General features: G+C 43.2%; 1 protein-coding gene across 4 annotated transcripts in view; it reads left to right on the top strand.

The window, feature by feature from the left end:
* The window catches only part of NRG2 (neuregulin 2), a gene marked incomplete at its 5' end in the record, with an annotated part of 177219 nt that overhangs the window by 137738 nt on the left and 18810 nt on the right, over positions 1-20671 (top strand). For 3 of the 4 annotated variants that reach the window (XM_082771876.1, XM_082771875.1, XM_082771877.1), the window contains 2 exons: positions 3025-3145; positions 13079-13155. In XM_082771876.1, coding sequence (XP_082628002.1) covers positions 3025-3145; positions 13079-13155 — 198 coding nt within the window. Of the gene's footprint in view, positions 1-3024; positions 3146-13078; positions 13156-13407; positions 13467-20671 lie in introns of all 4 variants that reach the window. The other variant, XM_082771874.1, reaches the window with a different exon arrangement.

Below are 20671 nucleotides of genomic sequence, written 5' to 3'. Positions count from 1 at the left end.
GATGGGGTTGTTTAGCCTAGAGGAGAGGAGGCTCAGGGGTGACCTTGTTGCTCTCAACAGGTACGTTAAAGGAGACTGTAGCGAGGTGGGGGTTGGTCTGTTTTCCCATGTGCCTGGGGACAGGATGAGGGAGAAAGGGCTAATGTTGCACCAGGGGAAGTTTAGGTTGAATATTGGGAAGAACTTCTTTACTGAAAGGGTTGTGAGGCACTGGAATGGGCTGCCCAGGGAAGTGGTGGAGTCACCATCCCTGGAGGTCTTTAAAAGATGTTTCAATGTAGAGCTCAGTGATACGGTTTAGTGGAAGACTGGTTAGTGTTAGGTCATAGGTTGGACTGGGTGATCTTGGAGGTCTCTTCCAACCTAAATGATTTTGTGATTCTGTGATGATTGTTTTATTATGTGAAGGACAGTCCATATGGCAATGTCAGTGCACATGGTTTTCCTTTCTGCTGCCCTATCAGTGCTGAATAAGCTAGATGTGTGGTAGAAAATAGATGCTTTGAAAGACTACAGTACTCTGAATCTCTCATGTGTATTTTCAACACTGTCTTCATTGGCTGGATAAATAACAGCAACAATAAAACCTAGCTTTGGGTGTTTGGAGTGGAGGTGAATGAATATTCATGACTGCAAATAAACTGCACATGAGGCTCACTTTACTGACATCAGCCATTGAACTGCAGATGACTGAGGAACAGGTAGATATTTGTAAAGATATTTCCAGTTGCTCAGGCTGGTAAGCAACAGCACAGAACAACAGAATACAGCTACACATGAAGTTCCTAAGTGCCTGCATTGCTTGTGAGTCTGTGGTATATCCTGCTAGTGTGGTAGAAACCCACTGAAATCCCCCTTGGCCTCTCATACTTCAAAGTATGACAAAGGGGGCCACACTGATAAACAGATTGTTACATTTTTTGAGCAAGACTTTTTTTATTTTTATTTTATTTTTTTTTTTTTTTTTCATCTGGATAAAAATGCCATTATAATCCCAATCGGATGAATCTAGTTTGTCAGGACTGTAATCCATTCTGTTACTGGAACATCACACAGCACTGCATCCTCCTGTCCATCTTTTCTGGTGCAAAGTATACCTTTTTATCTGAAGTGTTTCCTACTGGGTGGTTTCTAGGCTCTTTTTTATTTATCCCTCTCTGTCCTTTGCCCTCCTGCTTTGCTGTGGAAGGTTCACTCTAGAACATGGTCCTATCCTGTAGTATTTATGAAGTGAGACTTCCAGCCAGATGGGTGCCATGGATCACTTTGCTTACTAGCAGTTGATAAGTTTTATGGTTGCAGGGGTCATGGCTTCATTCAGGCTGTGCTTGTTCTTCATCCGTGTTCTTTTCCATTTGCATCAGTGTTTTGATTCATGAAGTTTTGGTGCTCTCTGATCTGATGGCACACTTGCAGCTTTAACAGAGCTCATGCAGTTTTCATATACTTCATTAAACACCAGCAAGCACCACAAACCAAAGGTCACCCTGCCAGTGACTTTCAGCAGCTCGCGTGCTGTATGCTGGCCTAGAAGCACTCAGGGACTGTTCAAATGGCCAGTTGCTGTCACTCTATGTACCTGCTGCCCTACAATTTTCACACTTCCCCAGCAGGCTCTTGCTTGCTCTGCCACTGCTTCTGCCTCCAGAAAACTGGCCCAAGCATCCCAAAGAAAGCTGCACAGCAAAGAAAGCACAGCAGCTTTCTTTTTCCAGAAGCCTATGCACAGCCTGGATCTGACTGCATTAGGGGATGCAACTGCATGCTGCCAGTCTAGATTTTATTTCCATGCTCAGTTTTAAAATGGTATTTGATATTAAGACTTGGTTTAAGTGGCTGGATCAAGCAATAGCTAAAGGAGAGGCCTTGTAAAGAATCTTTGGGTGATATCCATTAGAGCTTCTTGCTCCTGAATGGACAGCTCTCCACTGGTTTTAGATGCAGTGCTATCTCAGAGAGGAATAAATTATACAAACTCATTACAAGGTTATTGTGATAGTTTTGGTTTCTAGTTCCCATCAAGATTAATTGGAAGGGAAAATTGAAATTCCCTACAGAAGTCTGGGAGTTTTCATATTTAAGGGTTTTTTGCAATAACTTCTTTGGAGGCTTGGTGAAATCATCTATCCTAAAACATAGTTTTGTTTCTACCTTACATGGCTGGAACGCCTTTCCCTAGGAAACAACTACAACAACAAACCACAAAAACAACAACAACATAAAACACATTGTTTTTGGAAAAGTATCTGTATCCCAGGAAATTTGAGTCATGATATGACTTCCTTCTTCTTAGCACAAGCCAGGGCTGACTGACCTCTCATAACAAATTTCTCCTTGGTCTCTAGAAGCAGAGCCATTGGGACATGACAAAGAAATGCTCAGAAATTGGGGAAGGAGAAATGGGGTTGTTCTTCCTTGCACTGGACCTGCTCTGGGGACCATGAGGGCATTTGCTTCTGGCTGTGAAAACTTGTATCATCTAAGAGATGTGGTGCAATTGCAGCATCCTCCTAAAATTGAAATGTCCCCTTACAGAATCTCTGGATCTTGGTCCAGTATCCTAGTACAAATCATGCCTCAGCAGCATGCCACCATGACTCTGTGACTCTGAGCATGTGTTCTGGGCTTCCTGACCTCCTGCCTTCCTGCTGGTGCAGGATTGCATGCATGTGTAAGGGGAGCACAAGGAGAGCTGGGAGAGGAGCACTTCTCCATAGAGCTTGCTGAAAGGATGATCTTGTCCTGACATGCTAGCAACTTGGAGAAGGGTGAGTCCTCAACTTCACACTCACTTTGCCACTTTTGCTGGGAAAGGAGAAGTCAAGTCGCAGCAGCCCCAGCACCTGGAGAGGTGAATATGAGTCTAAAGGCACAGGCTGAGGTTTGTAGCTCTGGGGTTTTTACTTTGGCAAGTGAACTAACTGAAAATCATCTAAGAAAACAGAATTGCCCAACAAAGGAAATAACAGTATATCCTTTTTGTGTGTGTCTGTGTGTGTGTGTGTGTTTTTTTTTCCCCTGCAGTAACCACAACTCTCTCCTCCTGGTCTGGGCATGCTAGAAAATGCAACGAAACAGCCAAGTCCTATTGTGTCAATGGTGGGGTATGCTACTACATCGAAGGGATTAATCAGCTGTCTTGCAAGTAAGTGAGTGTAGTTCTTGTGTCAACATGCAAATTACTTGTTTGGGGGAGAGGAGACCTCTGTGCAACTGCAGGAGGATGGGTAGTTCTGAAATTCTGGCAATTACAGTTTGAGCCATGCAGGTTAAGAAAGGGAGTCTAGAGGGGCGGGGGCAGGGGAAGAGGATTCATATTTTCTTTTTTGTGTGAGTGCCACGGTTTGCTTTTCCTGACTTTTCTTTTTTTTTTTTTTTTTTTTTTTTAATTTATTTCTCTTCTTAGAACACTTTTGTCCTGGCCATTTTCTTTCCTTTCTTCCCTTTCTCTTCTGCAGCTTCAGGGAAGGTTGTGTCCCTCTTGCTCTCCCTGAGCTGTGTTCCTAGCCTTCAGCTGACATGTTCTTTCCTCTGAGCAGGGGGTCTTCCCCAGTGCACAGCCACCAGAGGGGGTCTCTTGCAGATACCTGCCTCTTACTTTTCCTGTCTGGTTCTCATGGACACTGAAGCAGGTTTAGCACACAGCTCTTCACCACTCTGTTTCTGCCTGTGTGACAGGCTGTGGGCTGTTTATTGCTCCCCTTCAAATATTAGAACCTGCAAAAAAGAGTGGGGAGATATACTAAGTTATCCTTAAAAGGAAATTTCTTGGAGGGGTTGAAGTGCAGCTGTATAGAGTGAGGAATATGGAATAGGATGTGAGAGCTTTTCACCTCTGGTTCAAACCTATTCCAATTAAAAAGCCCAATAGCCTCTCATGGCTCACCTTCCAAGCCTGATGTGGACCAAGAGAGTGCAGTCTGGTTGTCAGTGCTGGAGACAGATATACCAAGCAAAGGCAAGCCTCACTCCTGGACTTCTGCAGAGTGAGCATGAACCAGTACCCTGGGAGTAGAACTGATGGCTTGTGCCCAACCAGTGAATCTGGGTGAGTTAGTGCCCGGTCTGGCTAGTGAGCTCAGGAGCTTTGCTGAACAGATGTAGTCAGTATTGGAGCTCACCAGGCATCACTGTGCCCAGGTTGGAGAAGCCCAGAGCTGTTTTCACCCTGTGTGGACCAGACACCTCTGTGTAGAGAGGGTCTGCCAAAGGTGTTTATATCTGTGGATCTCAGCCTAGTCTCACTGCCATTGCACAGTGTGATGCCCTCCTTGCCTCCTCAGACCTTGAAGGATGATTCTGAGCAAAACCCTCATCCCTCTTGGAAGGGCTGTGTGCTGGTTTATGCTTAGCACTACTCCTTCCTTCTCCCAGTACTCCATTTTTTTAGCAGGAGTAGAAGCAGCCATGTGGAAACATTCAGCTGAGCTCTTATGCTCTCACTTTCCAGAGCAGGATCAGATGTGGTGGGAAAGACATGGGATAACAGCATCATCTTGACAGTGTTCTCCACAAGAAACGTGGAGGAAGACACAGCCACTATTGTGGTGTAAGTGCAGCCCTGTGAAGCCCCAACAGTTCCAGTCTTTCCATGATTGAGCCTGGAAGAGCACGTGGTTCTATGTCTATCTCTAAGCAATGTGCTGGTGCCAGAAAAATAGACCTCAACACTATTTCTTTTGGGAAAACCTTGAATCCAGATCAAGACTTTCAGATCTGACCAATTACTAATTGTAGCAAGAGTTACCTGAACCCCTGACATATGCAGATATAATGTTTAGGTTCCATTATTCTTAAAGGAGGATAGACGCGACAGTTATCAAGTGTCATCAGCAGACAGACTGGTTTAACCCAAGTAATTTCAGCCCTGCAAAGAAACAGTCTACCTTCAAAACAGGCTGCTATCATAGCTGATGAACAGAGGGGAAGCTCAATGACGAATTCCATCGAGATTTTATGTGCCATGCAAAACAGACATAATTATTTCATATAATTTGAAAGCCATTTACTTGAAAATGGGAAATGATTTCTGGTTTTGATGAGTCCCAAGGTACCAGTTGCTAAAACCAGATGGGATTGAATTGGTGTGCATGGAAGAGCATCAAAGTGCTAACTCAAAGGAGATGTTGGAAGGTCTGCTAGAAAACAAAGTTCTGCATTAACAGGAACCAAGGAGATCCAAGTGACTTCCACACAATGCAATCACTTCTGATCCTACTTTACGAGGAGATATCTGCTCATTCTCCTTTGATTTTTATATATATATATATATATATTTGTTATCAAATCATTGACTGAAGATAAGAATTGCTGGATTTTGAGGTGCTATTATATAGAGTTTCTGGGGCTCCAGAAACATGACTTTCCCAATATCTTGAAGGATTCTTGGTGAAGGCTGATGATGGATATACTGACTTCAGACCTGCCTGCCCATCAGCTAGCAAAGTGATGAAATGTTTCACAGCTTCCTCATTGCACTAAGGCAGAAGATCAGCTGCTGTGGTATATGAAAGATTCGATAATATCAGTTCAGATGAGAAACTAGAGAAGGAGGCAAAGATGAAGGCTTTGTCTTGCATTTCTCAAATCTGTAACATGGGATCCAGCCACATCATCCCTCTGAGATATAGGCATGGAGGAGATCCTTCTGCACACAACCTCTTCAAATGCCTTGGAGTGAGAGATCAAACAACAGCCACATGAGCATCCTGAGCTCTATCTGGACACTGTTCCTGCTTTGCTATTCTGATTAGAGTCAGCAGTACCTTGGGGGTCTTCTGGCACTGTGTGCCACCTTGCAGTCTTCCTTGACCAAGTTCTAAGGAGATTCCAGCATGCCTGGCACCAGCATTGTGCTGCCAGCCTTTTCAACACCTTTTAAGTACCAGGTATCAGAAGACAAAATTTTAAAGAGTTCTTGTTAACTCCATCATCCTGTAATCAGAAGTGGATTTCATTGTTTGCAACTGTCCATGAGCATAGGAGATCCTTTCTATGTTATGTCTGGCACTCTGGAGCAAAAAGAGCAGCTGGATTTTCAAATATTTTCATTTCCTGAAGTGGCTCGTACTTGTGTTGTTATAGATATTGCCTAAATTGGCAGCCAGCCTTTTAGTATTGTTTTTAATGGGCTTCCCAGAAATATATTCCTCTCAGTCTTGTAAGTTCTGGAGAGCAAACAGCAGCTCAGCTTTTTCCTGCAAACTCACCTCCTCTCTCCCTTTTCAATATACTTCATCTAGACCTTGGAGGATGCAGTTTCTTAACTAGGGAACAGCCCAGAACAGATCTGGAGCTGTTCCAAAAAGTATGTCTGTTTTGGATTGCGTGCTTGCATAAATTAGTCCTTAATTTGAAGTAAGTTCTATACATGCTAGAGTCAAAGGAAAACTGAATATGATACAATCTGTGCTGTTATCCTTACTCTGCAAACAGACCACCTGGAGGTTAAATGGGAGAAGTCTGATCTGCCTCAGATATTCTACAAACTTTCACTGTTAACCCAGAAAACTACTGAGTCACACACATACAGAATTGACTCAACAGCCCTAGAAAATTAAAGAACCCAGGCTCTTGCTGTCAGTAAAACTTTCCTAACCTTTCTCCAGACCATATTGCTCAGAGATGCTTTAGAAGTTGGACTGGTTTCTTACCATAACAGTAAGGAAACTGCATAAAACAGAGCAGGGAAGATTCCAGTGCCTGCAGAAGGAATGCACACAGGCAAGTCTCAAGGCCTTGAACTGGGCTGGAACATAAAATAGAGATGACTGATTTGTTGTGTCCAGCTGAACTTAGTGCTTGGGAAGGTTAGCAGCCTCTGAACTTGGGCCTGCTCCATCCTGGAACCCATTGCGTTCTTCATAAAACTTAGAGCAGTTTGAGTCTGCTCTAATCTTTTGTCACTGGGTGCCAGGCCCCATTGGGTTGTGCTAGAGTGTATATTACAGAAGAAATTAAAAACTCTTCCTAGTTAGGTCTTGGCACAGGTCATCTGCAGTTGGGGTCTTCTCAGCCAAACAAAGAAACAAAGCCAAGGATCACTGCTGCACAGCCCTCCTCTGCTTACTTAGAGGTGCTTCAGGGTGCTTCATGGCTCTTTTGTGTGTTTGATGTAGTTGAAGTGGCTGATACTCTGGGCCAGGATCTTCCTAAATTGCATGGGATCAGAAGACTGAAAGCTTTATAGAGCAACCCTCTCCCATCTGGTAGTACAAGTTGTGCTCACAAGAGTCAGGCTGTAGTGTTTACAGATGCTGACTTTCTGGGTTTAGATTGTCTATATTTAACAAAATCACATGTTAAATGAAGAGCTCACAGTGTTGAGCTAGGGGTGAAAATCTCTATCTCCTATTCCAAATCTTCTGAACCAGCCAGGACTAGTCATCGGGTTTCACATGCTGTGATAGAGTTTCGAGATGAGTTACCTTTTTTGTGTTCAAGTGGTCCTTCTATGCATCCAGTTCAATCCCTTTTAATGCACATGTAGCAAACCCTGGAGAATCATCTGAGTGTGGAAGCTGATCCTGTAACAGTGAGACTCAGTGAAGACAACAGTGCAGATCCCACTTTGCTCCCACAGCTCAGTTGGAGCTGGGCTGTTGTCTTCACTGAGGCTAGAAGTGGATGTCCTTGTGATTTGGACTCTACTATAGAGCAAACATGCCTTGATTAGCTGCTCTGGATAAGGACTCTACATTTATGCTGGTTTCTTTCTTTACTTATCATTAGTGGTTTTGTGGAGTCCAGCCTTTTGTGGCTCTCCAAGAGCCTGATCATCTGGGACTGGTCAGGGGACAATGACAGAACTGTCTTCTTTTTCAGCCCTTTGCACAAATAAGCAACATGCTTGAAACATTTCTCCATTTCCTTTTACCAGTGCATTGTGTTCTTCTGCTGCAGCTTTTCCTTATCTTGTTATTTTGAAGCACCTGCTTGTTTACATTCTTCTGTAGCATGGATTGCATTATGAAAGCTACTGATTTTGGCATACTTTAAGATCTGGAGGAAGTGGGCCAACATTTGCAAGATTTAGGTCAACAGCTGGGCAGAAATTGTTTTGCTTCCATCAGGAATATTATTATAATAATACTATTAATAAATAATTTAAAAAATAACAATAATTATTTCTCTGCCCTGATTCAAGGTAAAACGTCAACGTTTTTCAATTTTCATAAATAAGTTTGCTCTGCAAAAAACATAGCAATGGATCATTTAAACAATTTTGGTTTGTAGTTTTCAAGATGCTTTATTTGGCTGATCATCTCATTACATTTCTTTTACAGTGTAAATATTTAACTGAAATTCATCCAGAGCCCAAGAGCAGAACTTTAGGAATATTTTTGAAATGTGGGGGAAAAAAAATAAATTTCAAGGAACTGGTCAAAACTGACTAAGTTCATTGGACGTTTTTCAGGAACAACAGAAGCTAAATAGAAAAATCTCTGACCAGTTTTGTTGATAGATTTGCAAGTAGAAAATTTTTGTATATGGCAAGTGGAAAATTGTATTTGTTTTTAAATCTCATGCAATTAGTTAGGCACAGAGGGGTGGAGTCAAGCAAGGGCAGTCTTGGGTATTGTCCACATTGGTGAGGGGCAAGTTGCTGTCTTTGAAAGGTTCGTGCAGCCTTGCACTTCCCCAAGGCTGTTGCTATGAATACAGCTTTGTCCACTTTCTGTAGCCTTTGAGGAGAGACACGTTGGGCCTCTGAGGCCAGTGAGCAGACCAGGGAATCCAAAGGTAACATTTGGAGGAACAATTTAACATCCATTCTGCTGGGATAGACAGGCAAAATCACTTGGCTAGGGTCAGATGTGCAGGAAAAAGGATGCCGCGATGAAAGACCATCTCATGACTCTTGGCCTTAGGAAGCCTTAACTGTCAGGTCATATGCTTAGCTGCTGAAGAAGAGCTGCTCACAGGCCTGTGATACAGGCAGCAGGTTCTGCATGCAGAAGTTTCTTCCATTTCCTCTTCCTGTCCAGAAGAGGAGAGTCATGTGCCATTCATGTCAGAAATTCCTAGAAGTCACAGATGGAGACATAGTAATAAAGAACAAATCTTCATCTTTACCAGTCTAGGAGTATGAGACAAAATGGTTCCATGGGCAGTGCATACTTTCAAAGTTTTCCTGGTAACCGTTGCTGCCAGCATCCATGCTTCTGAGGAATCAGGACCCAGGGAAGAGAAAACAGCACTTGTGGCTTCTGAGCAGTCTCACAAAGCACACCTTCTGCATGTGATTGCTTGAGAAGCACAGTGTCTTGACAGCCTGGGAGGTGACAAAAGGTGCTCATGTTCAGGGCTTCTTTTCTATCACTTTTTCCAGTGCTGATTCACTAACAACTAAAGATGTAAAGCCTGAGCTGTACTAGACAGGGAGAAGACTCTTATCTACTGTCTTCCATCTAGAAAGTTCTCCCTCCCACGCTAGGCTGACAGCAGAGATCTAAGGATTTGTTATATGGTAGCTGTCACAGCATCAAAGCCACTTTGACACGTTTCCGTTTTGCTTTTTCACTTCTTACCAATCTCTTTTCCTTGGTTTTATTTCCCTCCATCAGTTTTCACATGATTTTGAGTCTTCCCTTAATGGTGTGCAGCTTCAGTCACATTCAAGTTCCAGACATGACTGACATCTTGCAGATCTGTGCCTGGGACAGTTTTAGGTCCTTTCAGACAACGTGTCCATTTTCTTAGGTGCGTAGGGCATTTGCCTCATTCATCAGTACCCTGGAAGCCATTTGGGGGTGCTCACAACATACACCTGAGCTGAAGCCTCAGATCCCAGACAAATGGGTAGAACGTTGTAAGTTAAACTGGATGTCCTTGAAGACTCAATAAGTTCATGACTGTCCATGATGGTGAATAAACTTAAAAAAGGATTCAGAAGACACCATCTGTTTTGGGTGCTTTGTTCAAACTCCATGCAAGCTTTTAAAAGCTTTTAAAGTCATGATTCACCAGGGCTGTCCTTGTGAGTGCATCATCCAGCTGCATCTTTGATTGCCAACAGGGCTTCTTCACTCTACTTCCAGCACCAGCTTCCTCTTCTTCATTACAAGAAAGGTCAAGAGGCCTCATGTTTGATGGTAACCTTTGGGCCCCCTTTTCTTGGGAGCTGTCTGGGTACCCTGGCATTGAAATGATATTACTGGTATGTTTCTATTTCCTATACTCCAAGATGACCATGAGAAAAAAAGGTGATTTTTTTTTCAAAGATACTTGCCTGACCAGGGAGTCAAATTTCCAGTTTCAAGAATGGCTTGGACACTGAGGAACTTGTGTACAGCAAGGGACTGCAATGAATCCTCATGCAGAACCATGCCCTTAAGTTTCCCTTGAGCAGGTTGGGATATGCAAATAGGCCAGCACACTCCCACATGGAAGTGTTAGCACAGTTCTTAAGAACCAAGCGTAGAGTAGCACAGAAAACAAAGCTAGTTATAAATAGAGGGTGCACCAGATTTACTTAGTGCAGATGTACCAAAATTGCAGTCAGAACCAGCAAGAAATCATGTGCCAAAAACACTTCAGTCATGCAGACCCTTTTAAAGCTTTCTTCTGTGAGAGGGATAGCCAGTGAAATCTCCCATGGACATGGGACATTCTGCATTTTAGAACTGGGAAATTTATTCTTTAGAGGAAAGATACGTTAGAGTGGTGGATGTGAAGAAGTGGAAAAGGACAGTAGATTGGATGGGAAGATCATACAGCATTTTATTAGCTATTGCTTCTGCTCCTTGGATCGTGCTAGATTCAGGTGTGTATCTGTAGGTCCCTTGCAGGCATCCATCATTCAGCCTGAGCTCAAGCTACCTCTGGAGTACCAGCAGGTTGTCAGCAGAAGGATGACCTCCTCTAGGAGTCTGTGACAGTGATGTATCAGTGTATCAGCAGATGCCTCAGGCTTTCCCAAGAAGTGTCCAGGTCTCCAGGCAGGGAATAGACCTCTGTGCACTGGGGGAATGGTGCCAGTCACGACATTTGTTGGAGCCAAGAGATCTTCATGCTCTGGCCTGCCTTGTGGCCAGCCACCTGTTGCCTCTGCTTGTGTACCCTTGGTCTGTAAAGCTGACGTGGGTGCTGAGAGCCCTTAGCACTCCCTCACATGTTGTGATTCCTACCTTTTAGCCCAGATCAGTGTATGTCCATGATGAGGGAGAACTATTAAAAATGAAAGTTTTCTGGACATAATCAGTGAGGAAGACTTTTCTGATTTCTACCTCCGTTCCACAAGGGAACTACACAGCTGCTTAAAAACCCTGCCCGTGTTCACTTAAGTAGAGAGAAGCAGAAATTCAACTCTCTTGGCTTTTTTTTACTGCCATTGACGTTGCATATCCGTAATGTGCCATCTAAACATAAATCTGGCAAGAACAAATGCTACCACAGCCCTTAAGCAACAACACAGAACTAATCTGCCAACATGCTTTTGAACTACAAAGCTTTGATCATATCAAACACCATAGAATTCAAAACGTCGCTTCCTCCTCTCCTTTGCTGTGTCACAGAGTGGGAGCAGGCATCAGCGTCCATTTGGGAGACAGGATTAGGTCAGATCTCCTGGGTCAGGCCAGGACCTTCATGTGGACCTGGGCTTTCCTTGCTCCATCCATCTGTATGTGCAGGTTGGGATCAATCATCTGGCGCAGCGCCAAGGCTGCTCTGGCTGTTTGCTATCCTTCACAGTGGATTGGCAGGCAGCTAAGCCATCGGACTCAAGTTGAGGCCTCTGGACCTCATCTTTTCTGCTGAAGTGTCTTTTGGTCTCTTCTTTATCAACCAGCTGGTGCCTGTCAAGCACTGAGGCCTAGATGAGGGACAGGGACAGAGCACTCTTGTGGGTGGTAGCTGAGAGCGAGGAAGGTCTGACATGTACAGGATACAGGACCTGCAACACAGCTTATTCCAGGAAGTTGGAAAACATGTTAAAACTCTAGCTATTAATGATAAAACCCTATTAAGCTCAGGGGAGGGAGAGTTTGGTCAGGAGAGAGGGAGGGAGTTTCAGTACAGGTGGGTAGAGATGAGACTTGAAGAAAGATAGGCATAACTTTGATGAACTATCCAAGAAGGTCATGATAAAAGCAGTGAGGTAAGGGAGAGAGATCAGCACCAGGGGAAGAAATGTTTGACCACCCACTAATGAGTTCCCAATGCTTCCCGGTTCACTCGCAGCTGTGGCAGGTCAGGATGCAGAGCACGTGGGTGTTGCTGCACCTGTGCATAGCTCAGCAGCTCCCACCACACCCTGCCCATGCTCCCACACCCCCTGAGTCCCACTTGACTTGGAGCTGCTGCAGGGACCTCACTTGTGACCTGTGCACCTGCCCTGTGGCCCTTGTCCCCAGGGCACTACAGCATCAGGGTCATACAACTGGTGCCCCCTGAGCTAGCACATCCTGGCCCATCCATCATGGATGGTTGGACCAGATGATCTTGGAGGTCTTTTCCAACCTTATTGACTCTATGATTTTATGATTCTATGAATGGGATAGCCTGGCCTGCAAGAGCATGGGCAGCACAGCTGGGCAGCGCATGAGACCTGTTCCAGCTCAGCTTTCTTCTCTGTCCCTTTCTCTCTGTTAACACAGAGATTCTGCACATGCTTCCTCTCTAACCGCAACATAGCCATTCTCCCTGGAACATCCTGTGAGTACTTCTGGGGGTAATAATATGAAGATGCTTGCCATACACCATGCTTGCTGTCGCCTGAGCAGCTGCTCACCGCTCTGTGATGCTGCTTGCCAGTCTTGTCTAGATAGTGGCTTCAAGGAGAATCTCTGAAAATAGGGTGCAGCCCATCTCAGTCTTCTGGCCAGCTGGTGCTTCTAGCAGGCGAGAAGGAAGGAGGCAGGCAGAGGAGGAAAGGAGGGGTTTAGCTGGCGGCTTGATGACCCAGGCCTAAGATAAAGCTGCAATGCTAATGTTAGAGGTTAAAGCAAAGCAGAGAGTAAATATGCGCGTGAAGCATTTATTTTTTCCATTCATCACAATGCACTTTTTATTTCTGACCTTAGCCTCAAGAATGGTGCCAGACATGTTCTGTGATTTCTCCCCTTTTCCCCTCCAGATGTCCAAATGGATTCTTCGGACAGAGATGTTTGGAGAAACTGCCTTTGCGATTGTACATGCCAGATCCTAAGCAAAGTATGTTTGAAGACAAAAAATGCACCACACTACTTAAAACCTCCTGGGCACAGCGGTGGATGTAGAGTGGTCTAGTCAGGGATGGCTCTTGGTGTCAGCTTTGGGCTAGGGCTTAGGGATGCAGGTAAGGGTGCAGGCTGAAAGCAGACAGATAGGAGTTGTGAAAGGGATCAGGAGGGGCCTCGGTTCACTCTGTTTGGGTGTCATTTTGCTATCTTGTTTCTTTCTTTCTGGTTTTCTTTCTTCCGGTAGGTGTCCGATCGAATTCACAGGAGACCGGTGTCAGCATTTCGCAATGGTCAGCTTCTCCAGTATGTCTCTTTCTACTTCTCTCTCTCCCTTGTTATTGTAGCTCTGTGTCATGTCCTTAAAGCAGGTTCTTCTGTTCTCCAAGAGCCCTCTTCCTGTCTTGTGCACTCCCAGCTCTGCTTGGCCTTAAGAGGAGCTGCGATTGTCGCCAAGAGGAGAATCAGGGCTCTTGCTATCTCCCCATTCATTAGAATGGGATCTGCTTTCATTTCTGATTGAATTTAATGTTGCTTGCTCTTTTCGTGCAAAATACAAATACGGCACAAGGTTATGTGGTGTGCTGTGTGAGAACAGTCTGCAATAAGCTGTATCTGCTAGCATTGCTGTCTCACCATGGACTATGTGGTGCGGTGCAAGAGATCTGTATTTTTCCTGTGACTCTTGCAAGTTGGGTGTGTGAGTCTCTCTGTACCAACTGAGGAAAACACAGTGAAGGCTGTTATGAAATTTCCCTTGCACTGAGGTTGTGGTTTTGTTACTTGAAGCTAAACCAAGCATCAATTGCTGTTCAGGTGAGATTGTCAGAGGCTGGCCTGGAGCATGCCCAGAGGTCTGGATAGAGCCCATGGTTCATGCCTGGAGCCAGAGGTCATGCTGGAGCCTGCCATGGTCTCAGGGCTCCCCTCCCTGCAGTGCAACACAGCATGCAAACAAAATCTGCTGACTAGGCATCTCTGACTGTATCCATCCTGGAGACAGAGATGTTCCCATATCTCCTAGTAGGTCAGACAGCCTTGCATATGGGGTTGTGTTAACTGCAGTGACTGATCCCTTGACCTTGTATGCAGTGGATGTAAGTACCCTACAACTCCTGAACTTAGTGCTTCCCAGTGTCTAGTTCTCAGTTCCCATGTACTGTGGGTCTCCAGAGATGCCTCACTTACAAGTGTCATTTGCTTATTTTGTTCAAGGCAGCTAACTTTTGCTAGGTCTCTGTTCAGACTGTGTCCTAGCACCAGTGGGATCCTTGTGTGGATAAGGTCTGACCTGAAAGAAAGTGCAGCACTTAGCCTGCAGTTACAACACAGTGACTATCTGTGTACACCCCGCCTCCATGCTGACCATTTGGACCACCACAAATGGTGTTTTTTAAAAGAGAGTTTTTAAAAGGAGCCACAGAAGAGGCTCCAAGTACTGGGAACCAGAGGAGAAAGGCCTCTCCATGATACCTCCTTGATTGCCAGTGTCCCCTCTCTTACCACTCTTTAAGAAATCCTTCAGTCCTTGTCCTGAACTGGCAATAGCAAGAGTCTCATTAGCACATGCTAATAGCTGGCAAAGGCTTGCATTAAACTCTCTTCTGCAGAGTATAGAGACAAGATGCAGATGGGCTTTGAGGCCCTTGGGACAGCTTGGTGTTTTTACATTGCCTTTTGTTCCAAATTGTCTTCCAAAGTTGAAACCTCAATTGATTTATTTTTTTCAGACTAAAACATCAAAGTAGATCTTTTTAAAATGTCTAAAGATAATGTTCTGTTTTGATCTTTAACCTGATGCAAAAAGGTTTCTCTTCTATTTTGGATCCCACAGTGTCAGGGACTCCTGCTGCAGACAGCAATGGGATGCTCACCCATGAAGTTGGTTTGTAGGGTGTCTCATGATGTGGCATCCAACATGTTCAGACGCTATTGCTATCATGCTGCAAAACAAAAATGGGTGAAAATTAGTTTTATTTTGGAAAAGTGCTTTTTTAATGAACTGCAATGGCAAAAGTAAACAGCATGATTTTTTTCCTCAGCCCTCAGAATTTATGGGAATGAGATTTCTTTAAATTTTATTCATGTGTTGAATGAACAATGCCAACTGACACATTTCCTTATCTCAGTTCTGGTCTAACCATGGAATAGTAAGGTAAAAACAGTTTAACAATCCAGGTCACTTATCTGAACTAGGATAAAAATAATCTAAGATGATTCATATGTGTTTATAGCTGTTTTCACTTTCAGGTCACAGTTGGGTAATATATGTAGCAGCTACACTGCAGCAAAGAATGCACTGAACTTGCCATTCTTTCAAATAGAAAACACATTTCACTCGAGTCTGGATTGCATGAATGCTTACTTTCTACTTTAAATGATAATTAGGTCACATTGGAAGTTGCTGTTGCTCTATAATTCACTCTGTACTTCATCATGTATGGGTTCTGACAGGTCAACAGCTGAAATACTTTAAATGAGTTTCAGTCATTTCCACTGGAAATAAAAGAGCTCTGACCTGATTATTATTTTGAGAACATTGCCAGCACTTGACAGATACTTAAACAGTAAATAATGACACCTACCCTGGTGTTGTAATAAATGTATTTGGGATGTTTTAGGTTTTCAGGCCTAGATGGGAGGCTTCTGGCTCTTTAATATAATTATTACACTATAATTGTCAGCAGGTATATCCCAGGTCTGAGGGAGAACCTCTGCAAAGTAAACTAAATTGAAGGATGCAGGTTCTGAAAGGATGCAGCAGATAGTTTTCTGAATTTGGGCCAGAAGTAGAGATGGTTGCCTTCTTCCCAGCATCACAGATGTTGTGCATCTTCCTTTTGGGAGCACCTTCCTATCTCTCCAGTTTGAACCACTACTCAGGTTTTGCTCAGGAATAATTCCCTATGTTCAGCAGGGGCTCAGGCTCTCATTGTCTGTTTGGCAGGTTGCTTTGGAGGTTTCTTTGACTATCAGAAATACCTACTAGAGTACTGTAATTATGAAGATGAAAGATATATTTAGATTGTTTTTCTTGCAAGTGATATTCTCTAAGTTGCTGTTACAATCATATGACCAAATATCTACTGTCAGACATATGCTGGGTATATACCCAGTGCTTGAAGTTGTTAAAAATGGCACTTTTTTTTTTTTTTATGTCATGCTCACACTGTTACTATTTTCTAACAGATTGGTACAGAGGAACTCACTAGGAATTGTATTATTGGGCTAGCTTGGGGACATCCCAGTCTGTCCTGACTCAGCCCTTATTTGGATGAATAACGTTTGCCTTTTGTAGAAATTTGCAACACCAGAATTCAGGCAAGAATCTCTGTTGTTGGTTACTATCTGCTTGTAAGGAGTTTGCATTTTATTTTGCTTGCACTGTCATGCAGATGTAATGGGAAACGTATTGAGACACTGCAGAAAAGAGAAAAAAAAAAAAGAAAAAAGAGAGATAAGCATGATAGAGCAGCTACTTAACTAACAAAATGGATGCATCATGCAAACAGAAAACATTGCTCTGGCCAAGCAAGGTACCACTTCTGAGCAGAGCTGTGGTACCTCACTGTGTCAGCTATCTCAGCCTGCCTTTGTACTAAGCCTGCATTAATTTCAGCCTCCCTGATGGTCTGTTTTCCAGCAAGAATCATACCCTAAGGAGGTCTAAGCCAACACATTTATTTTGCACAGCAGTGGCTAAGTATGCATAGGCAGTTGGTTACCATCAGCTGTGGATGGGCAGTAACCTGCTAAGCTACAGCAGCACAAATACAGGCTTTTCAGACACTGACACATAGTAATCACACATCCAGTAAGTATGGGCAAAGTCTAATGGGGAAACTCAAAAGCTTTATCCTGTTTATCATAGGTCAGTTCTACGACAGTATGGCAGATGGCTTTGTCACGTTGATAAAAACAGAAAATCCACCAGAAGAAACAAGGAAGGAGAGATGTCAGAGAAAAGAATTGCACATTCACTGAGATTAAAAAAGGTGAAAGGTACATACCTGAGAAGAAAAAATAAATGCTCTGATGCTGCCTGAAGTCTGGTTAGATCCCTTATGTCTGTATGAAATTCCACTGATCTCACTGGATCCCTGTGCACACTCCTCCATCCACACATAATGAATTGGCTGACAGGACAGTGTTGGAAAATGATGTTGTTTAGGCTTTAAATAACCTGTTGGAGGAAAGCCTTTTAGAGGCTATAAAACATAACTGAGGAACATTAAGGAAATATTTAAGCAATTTTATTTTAGATTGAAAGAGAATTAATGGCAGTGAACAAAATGGACAGTGGCTGTATGCAATTACAGTATAAAAGAGAGGAATACCCTGGTAGATGAGAACACAAAGAATTATTTCCATGGGCTGTGAGTTATTAAATCATCTTACTAAAATATTTTTCATATCAAACTCTGCATATTTCTGTGTCTGCATACAATCATAGTTGCAGATATAATTAATAGATATCCTGCACTGTACATAAGGTGTATATGTACATACAGTGATGAGAAGGTAAAGTCATATCATATGCTAGTTTCAGGAGTTAGATCTTGTGCTTGTGATGTATCTTTGATAAAGCCAGAGGGCTGGGAGCCTGTTACTACAGAATGTACAAAACCAGAAATCCTCCTTGACTTTTGCCACTGGGAATGCAATGTACAGTCAAGGAGTAACCAGCCATGCTGGCAACCTGAGTTCACATAATGGACTCTTCGTCAGACCCACTGTTCTCACTGCTCCCTTCTTTGCAACAATAGTGCAGCCAGACCCTCATTATTTCTTGAGGGAGCTTTTAGACATCTTTGCTGGAGGTTTGAATCCAAATTTGTGCTCCAGGCTACCTTCCTAGTCACTATCGAGTGTTTGGCACCCAAGTATGAGAATTAAGCTAACCTAACACTAGTGCTGGCATCAGGCTGAGACGTCTAATCCTTCAGAGGTGCTGAGGGTGATGAGCACAAACTCATTAATTTAGCTGTCAGATGTCTCTACCACAGTCTCTGTATAGTATGTTCACAGTCACGTGTGTCTCTGTCTAGCTGTCCTTGCACTAGTGAGAACTAGAATTTAACACGTCATACTGTTGAACCACAGTTTTATTGAGTCCATAGTATTAGCTCCCAGTGACCGTTTTGCAAGCCGATTGATTGTGAAATCTACTCTAAAATTGACAGCTCTGAACTTGGGACCAAAGTTCTGCTTTCTGATGTGATTGTCCAGCTTCTGCTGGCAACAGAGCAATTCCTGAAGTGATTGAACATTCAGTGCAAGAAGACTCTTTTCTTGGACAGTAGCTGGATTTGCATGGTGATTTTCCTGCATTGGAACATCCTTAAAAGTGGCTCTGAAGTCTACTGAAGTGCATAAATATGCTCTTCTCTGGCCTTACTTTTAATTCAGAGGACCTTGAAACTGCCTCAGCCAGTGGCAAAATGCTGCCTGTGGTACCAGCCTGTTTCAATTTTTAAGGGAACTAGGAACATATCTTTTTCCATTTCTTTCTTGTTGGTGCTGTTCAGTATACAGCTTCCCTCAAAAACAATCTTGAACAATCTTTGAGAGTCCTCACACTTACACTACACTTACTTAATAAAACCTTTTGATCTACTTAGATATTCTCTTTTTCATTTTTTCTTCCTTTGTAGTATCACCTCTCAGAGAACCTCCTGGGGTTGTGATCTTTGCCTTTGCAGTCAGATTTCCATCTCTCCTTGCATATGTGGGTGAATTTCAGCAGTATCACACACAAGTCAGTAAGTCTTTCTAATAAAGATCTCCTGGGCCAGCTTCATACACAACTGTGTACTGCAGCTCTTTCCAGAACTTGTAGCTTTTCCAAAATCACCCTTTCTTTCAAGAAACATGCCTTTTTTAAAAACCGTGCTGGCACCTGAATTTCATAGCTGCCTGTTATACATGAAACCAAGACCTAGCCTAGCCCTATATTTTCTCAAGAAGTTTCTCAGGTCTTTGTGAAACACTGCTGGACTAGTAAATTTCCAGGCTTTGTGCTGGCTAGATGTAAAGGTTTCAAAAAACACATCAGCAGCTATTTCATTCCAGAAGGAGCTGATATACTGAAAGTTAAACACCATAATCTCCAACAGTAACATTTACACCTTTCCTAAGTCTGCACATTTGAATTATTTCTGCCTGAGATTTGTGGGAAAAAAATTAGAAATTTGGGATACAGTTCAGTGTCTGTGACTATCTCTTGTCTGTGAAATCTAAAATTACATCTTAATGTTGCTATTTATTCATCTCCCAAAGTCATTGTCACTGATCTAGAGGAAAAATGTCATCCCATTCAAATGTTTTCATTTTCTATTTTCCATTTTTTTCAAATAAAAGCTGAAGTCTGTAGTCTGCCAGTAAACATCCTAGAACAGAGCCAGCAGCTGATGTAATTTAACATGTTCTCCATTTTTACCCTGTATTTCATTCTTTGTTTCTTTACAAAATTAATTTTAATTCATGGTTGGAATCTTCCCACTAGTCTGCTTTGGAAGGGAAGATCAGCATTTTCTGCTGTCCGCTGAGAGCAGGCTTCCTAAGAGGAGGAAGACAGCTACACTTGTTGCATGGTACTCAGTGTAGTCAGCTGAAAACATGGAAGAGAAAAGCTTGATCTGAAAAAACAGTGTCTTGCAGTCACAGACTATCTTGTCATTTCTGCTTTCAGTGACTGCTGATATGAAGGTGTATCCTGAGTTCCCAGATTTATATGTCCCCCAGGGATCCCTTGTTGAAGCCATCAAAAGCTTTTTTGGGTGGGTCTAGCTCCTGATCAGTTTGCTTTGTGGCAGGACATTTCCCTTGTATAGGTATTACAGATTCCTTCCAGGAATAGATGACAAAAATGGGAATTTCCTGAATGAGAACCACTATGTGTTCTTAACCATCCACTGCACTAGGTGTGATTTGTGTAATGACTTCAGCAGCATAATTTCTGAGCTGCCATAAAACATTTCCTGTAAATCAGACATCTGACTCTTCCCATCAGTCATTCTTCTCTAAGGAAGTTACTTTCATAGAGCGCTTCCAGCCAGAAAACTGTGAACTGTTACTACTTGCTGTGTCTGTACCAGGCTGTCTCATCCCCATTGTCCCCTTTGTACATTTCTCAGCTTCAGGCCATTGACCTGAAGTGCAAGCTACAGCATCTGGCCTGGGAACAGAATCACATGTTCATACAGCAGCACACAAATTAGCTCCAAAGCTGCCAGCTAAGCTGGTGTTGAATCAGAGCAGTGTATCTATTGGGTGGGAGGCTTCTTTTCTTAGGTATAGTTTAACTTGCTCTGAAGTCACCAAGCTGCAGCTGGAGGAGTGTTGGTGATCACACAAATATATGAGCGATCCTTTTGACAGGAGCTGTTTGGACATTTTCTTCTCTCATTGCCTCCCCATACAGAGGTGAAATGTCCCCTTGAGTAGGTGGATGAACATACCACTTCAGGCTCTTCTAGGATCTAATAGAATAGAGCTTCTAATAGAAGGTC

Source organism: Aythya marila (assembly GCF_965140915.1).
Source record: "Aythya marila genome assembly, chromosome: 14".
NCBI classification, from domain to species: domain Eukaryota; kingdom Metazoa; phylum Chordata; class Aves; order Anseriformes; family Anatidae; genus Aythya; species Aythya marila.
This window is presented reverse-complemented; position numbering and strand designations above follow the sequence as displayed.